The sequence below is a fragment of the Periophthalmus magnuspinnatus genome, chromosome 14, assembly GCF_009829125.3.
Source record: "Periophthalmus magnuspinnatus isolate fPerMag1 chromosome 14, fPerMag1.2.pri, whole genome shotgun sequence".
Classification (NCBI taxonomy): domain Eukaryota; kingdom Metazoa; phylum Chordata; class Actinopteri; order Gobiiformes; family Gobiidae; genus Periophthalmus; species Periophthalmus magnuspinnatus.
Window position 1 is genome coordinate 12,851,888 of NC_047139.1, and position 5,409 is coordinate 12,857,296.

General features: G+C 40.4%; 1 protein-coding gene across 1 annotated transcript; it reads right to left on the reverse strand.

Annotated features, from left to right (window-relative positions):
- Window positions 1-952: 952 nt before the first annotated feature.
- On the reverse strand, window positions 953-4,696 carry zgc:171929 (uncharacterized protein LOC100124596 homolog). Its single transcript, XM_033977738.2, has 4 exons — window positions 4,574-4,696; window positions 2,773-2,987; window positions 1,867-2,056; window positions 953-1,286 (listed from the first exon to the last, which is right to left on the reverse strand). The coding sequence occupies exons 1-4, from the start codon at window positions 4,671-4,673 to the stop codon at window positions 967-969; spliced, it is 825 nt and encodes a 274-aa protein (XP_033833629.1). The 5' UTR covers window positions 4,674-4,696; the 3' UTR covers window positions 953-966.
- Between the last annotated feature and the right edge of the window lie 713 nt (window positions 4,697-5,409).

A 5,409-nucleotide genomic window follows, 5' to 3' on the forward strand; every position in this document is an offset into this window, starting at 1 on the left:
CTTAACTAACACCTACAGTCATCTCACCGCAGCAGCAGAACCACCAGCCTCCTCAGCTTCTCAACCTTGTCCTCTTCTTTTGTCCTATATAAATATATTATTCATACCCTTCATCACATTGCTCTTGGGTCTAAGCGCGAGTCTACAAATTCACTCAAAGTAAAGTTCAAGTTTAAAGTTTATGTCACTTATCTGGTAGAGAGTCTGCCATCTGCTTGTCTCCTTGGAGATTTTTTCCTTTTCTATCTCCATGGAGACAAGCAAATTATGCCACCAGGCCAATTTACAGGTGAGATCAATGGAGTATGCATGTTTTTCAAGCTATTTATATAGCTATAAAAACACCTTTATCTGAATAATGTAATCCAAGATATAATAATCCAAAATATATATGTCTAATCATACACATATAATTAGTAGACATGGTGTTCGATGCTCTTGCTATCAGCTACTTAGCTACTCAGCTAGTCTGGAGCCAGTCACCTGTAGCTTTTCCTATACTCGTTAGCATTAGCCCTCAAAACTCACAAATTATTAATAATCCAGAGGGTGTCAGATGGTACCAACACATTGATCACATTTGAGTGACATCAAAGCCTTGTTAGAAGTCATTGATGAGTGTGTAAAGCTTTTGGTGTTTTATTTTAGATCATAATTAGCATGTAAAAGTGCCATCTGAGCTAAAGGCTAACCAACTGTCAGCTGAGATTTCCAAACTGCCTATGGTGTGCATCTAGGGACCACTAAAGGACACCAGACAAATGTCATAACATAAACGTGGTATGTACCTTAATATGGGAATTGGCTTCACCTTTCATTTGTACGTAATGGAACACACATCACATGTTGCTACGGCCTTGCCAAGTGATCGAGCTGTAACAGTTTTAACATCTCTATGAAGACAAGTGCCCATCAGAAACGTTACACAGTGCACCTTTAAGTCTGTCCTGGTTGAATATTATATTGTTACATGTAGTAGGGATTGGAGTAGAGTAAGTAGGGGTTGATCTTGCGTTCCTGAGGGTTGAAGCTGCTGTTGTCCTGTGCGTGGCGGCGGTAGTAGCGTCTCAGGGCGGGGCTTCCAGGGTGACACTGTCTGACGTGAAGGAAGTACTCGTCGGGTCTGCTGGACGTGTAGCCACAGTCCTCGCACACAAAGATCTTGGAGCGGCGCTGGCGGTAGGCGTACTGCTGGTGCACCCCGTGGATCTTCCTCATGTGAGACTCCAGGGAGCAGCGCTGAGTGAAGGCCTTGTCACACAGCTCGCACTTGTACGGTCGGATGCCTGCAGAATGAGAAAAGGGAGTTTGTTTCTTAACTAAAGAGGATGTGGCAATGCATGTCACTTTCTTGCAGTTGTTGTATCCTTAGGCAAGACACTTCAGTCGCTTTGTCTAATATGAATCTAGTGTGTGAGCAATTGGTGGTGGTCAGAGAGGCCAATGAAGCAGAGAGGCAGCCTCGTTTACATTAGTCTACCTTAGGGCAGCTGTGACTTACTACCACCAAGTGTGGAGTGAATGAATAAAACACCGTAAAGGCCTTTGAGTGTCATAAAAGACTGTATAAATTCAATGCTTTATGAAAAACAATAGCTTATATGATTGTTCTGTTTTCTTTACAAACAAAGTTATCGGAATCATTGCATTTACATCATATTTAACAGCTACTCATTCAACCCAAGTCCGTGTTATAGGTTAAATAACCAGCAGTTAAAGTTGTGTCAATATTCAGCCATGTTAGACTTTTGACCTCGGATCAAACTTGGGGCTCTGAAATGTTAGTTTCCAAGTAGGAATTCCAAGATCTTTCCTGTTTGCTAGTAAAATGATTAAAATGTGGTAGTGGAATTTCCAGTGCTGTACCTGTGTGAGTCCGCATGTGTCTCTTGAGGTCGAAGGTGTCATTAAAGCCCTTTCCACAGTAGCGACAGGGATGCCTCTTCACCAGGCTGTGGCACTTAAGATGGCGGGTCAACATACGCTGCAGAGGGAACACTTTGTGGCACACTTGGCACACAAAGTCTCCAGAGCTGGGGGAGCTGCGAGGACGCGACTGCAACAAGCAAATAAAAAAGAAACAAATAATAATACAAAATACACTGCATTACACACTAATGTTTACAGGTGCTCTGTTACACAAATACACTCTTGCAAGCTTTAAGTCATATTAGAAAGTTGTAACCTCGTCATGTTTTGTTTCATTCACACATGTTTGGGTAATTCTGTCTATGAATGTGGTAGTTTTCAAGTTAACACCTATGTTTTAGAGTGTGTATTTAAATGTGCACACATGGGAAAATTTCATGTTTAAATTTTTTTGGGGGAAAAGTACAAAAATACAGGAAGTAGCAGATTTATATAGCAGAATACCTCTACCTATGTCATCAAAAATCCATCTGAAATGTAGGGAAACTTTATACAAGAAAGGCATTTTTCTGTTAGTTTAAACTTTTATTTAACAGAATAAAGGTATTTGTTAGTATAATCATAACCACTGTGCAATTTAGACAGGTTTTGGTCCTTGTTTACATTATGGTTGTCAGGTAAGAGTTGAACAGTTAAATGAAATTACTTCTATGTCAAATCTGCTGCCCATGTCCAACTGGGAGGTACAACTATAAACTTCACCAAAATAAAAAAAAAACTTGAAAACATTATTTTTTGTAAAATCGTAAGTGTAATCATCTTAACAATGTAAAATGAGTAGTCTAACAGTACTCATATGTATAAATAATAATAGGAAATGACAATGATAATAAGTCTGTTCACCTTGGCTCTGCTGATAAGGGCCATAGCAGTGGGGTGGTAGTACGTGTTCCGCAGCATGAGAGTTGGCCAGTCCTGAGCTGAATCAGACCCTGAACACACCACAGGGACAGGGACTCGGATGTCAGCTGCTGCTCCACAGCCTGGAGGAGGAGCTGGGGGAGGGGCTGACTGCTGGCCGTCTGCTCCTGATGACTGATCTGTTGAAGAGTCCGGACCTGAAATAACAATATAGTTAGTTTAATAGGAATTCGAGAATTTGATGCATCTGCCCTCAAATGCAAAGATGTCCCGCTAGAATTGTTTGATATGATTTTGATGCAATTAACAAACAAATCCTATGGCAGAATTCTGACTAGTCTTCTAGTTTTTTTCTAAGCTGGGTGTCCACAACACAGTTTTGCTCATCTGCAATAAAATATTTCTGATTGTGGGGAAAACCTTCAGCCACAGCTAAAAATCATGAGCTGTAGGTCTCACAGTGAGAGTAGGATAACGATCAAACTCAGAATCACCATTCGACCAAAGACGAGCTGAGACTGATATCAAGTCTGTCTGATATTTTGGAGTCTTGGTCTCAGAGTGCGTCCTCCTCTTACTGTGTCTATGATCAAGTTGTGGCCAACAGTAAACACAATCGATAGAAACACAAACAATAGAAGAGCCCTGGAGTGAACGGGACCATCTCTCCTTGATTCCCTTTCATTTACATTTAGCATGTTGCACTAGCTGTTAAACACACAGAGACTGATATTCGCTCTGACAGACTTTTGCCGTAGCCACAATTGATCATTGGACAATGTGAGCTGTTTCACCATTTCAATTCCTCACGTCGTGTAATGTGAAATCCAATAATCTTATAAAGCATTAAATCTTTTTAGATGTCTATCAAGTGTTGTTGTTATGCAGTATTGTACATGTTTTGTTGCTTATCTAATAAAATTCAATTATTTAGACAAAAAAATGAAGGTGCTGTTTTCACATACAAGGCATAATTAAATATGTTATGTTATTTTAATTAGGGCTTGGCGATATGGTGATAAAAATCTAATCGTAATCTGATCCCTCTGACAATTTACCATTTTGTGATATTGTCACATTGTGATTCTCTATTTCTTTGGTATTTAATTTTTGTATTTCTCTATTGCAGCAATTCCCAAAGTCTGCTGTGCCACAGCCCCCCTATCGATACGAGGATCATACAGGGCCCCTATAATAATATTTTACACATGTAAAAACATTAATATGTAATGTTTTTTCTTTAGATTTAATTGTTAAATTTTCTCACTTGCTTGTTGTGCAGCTGTTTGAGCCCTCCCATAATGTTTCTGAGGCCTCCCAGGGGTCCCCAGAAACAACTGCTCTATTTAATACAGCTGTCTTCTCTAACTGGTCAACCTCTATAAGGCTCTGAGTGAGTGACAGTTGACCCATTGTGATGCAGGGGGATTGTTTTTTTTGCTGCCAATTTAGTTTCAACCAGCCTTGCACACTACATGACTATCACTTAGGTGCTGTGGTAAACTGACGTTGGTGTTGCTAACTCGGCAACACCAAGCCGAGTGAGCCTGCAGGCCAAATCTGATTCTGCTCACAGTAAGAATGCTTTTTTTTTTAAACAATAAAAACACCTGTAATCAAATAAATAAAATAAAAGTTTCATGCAACACAGTGGAACATTTCAGGCAAAGCAATAACCTCTCCATGAATGAAAGCAGGTAGCTGACCCCCCACCAGAAATTACATAGTACTTTTATTAAAATATATCATAAACTTGACATTTTTGTAATAAATAAATTCTTACCAGATAAATCATCATCTTTAAACTCAACATTTTCCGGTTCCTTCCACTGCCAGGCACCACACGCTCCCCGCTTCTTCTTCACCAAAAACGCTCTCGGCATCTTCCAAATCTTCACCCAATTCCAATTTTACTCCAACCACCTCGTCTTAAGCTGCTGTCTACCTAAAGTGACCTGCCTAAGCTATCTCCTGGGCAAAAATCACTGCTCATTTTCATAACACTCTCTGGGAAGAAAACTGAGAGAGGCGGAGGCAGTTTTTTTTTTTTACTGTAAATCCACCTGTCCTGAGTTAGTATACGCGTGCGCCACTTTAACTGGTCCCCCGCTGGTTTTGCATGTCAGGCAGTGAAAATCCAGAGAGCTTCGCATTCAAGTGGCCCTTAGCATGCAAATATAGGCCCCGGACCAAGCCCTCGGCCCCAGACAAAAGGCACGTTTGAGTAACAGGAGCAGCGCTGGAGAGCCACAGCCTTAACTGCTAGGTAAATTAGCCTATTCTACTTTAATGGGCTCTGTTCTATTGCAGTTGTCCTCTGGGATTAGCCACTTTCTAAAACGTATTCAAAGTTAATAAAAAGATGGTAGTATTTGTGAACCGTTGATAAATCCCTCAAACAATATGTGATGGCACTTTGGGCTGTCCTGAACCTCCCCCTCACATGCATGTTTGGATAAGATACTAACCCTGTGACCCATACCTAGGTAAGGGGACTATTTTTGCAAGTAGAGTACGTTTTAAAAACACTAGACGCATCCCATGATTTTCAGAGCATGTTTGCAGAGGTCTAAATTACAGGTATGAAACTTATTTCTTTCTATAACAAGACAGGATATT

What these genes read in the sequence shown, in the direction of transcription:
- zgc:171929 (XM_033977738.2), bottom strand. Translation starts at nt 4,673, where the DNA reads ATGCCGAGAGCGTTTTTGGTGAAGAAGAAGCGGGGAGCGTGTGGTGCC. An exon ending in CCCTTATCAGCAGAGCCAAG is followed by an intron (nt 2,057 to 2,772) that starts GTGAACAGACTT and finishes TGCTTGTTGCAG; the next exon opens with TCGCGTCCTCGCAGCTCCCC. An exon ending in ACACATGCGGACTCACACAG is followed by an intron (nt 1,287 to 1,866) that starts GTACAGCACTGG and finishes CTCATTCTGCAG; the next exon opens with GCATCCGACCGTACAAGTGC.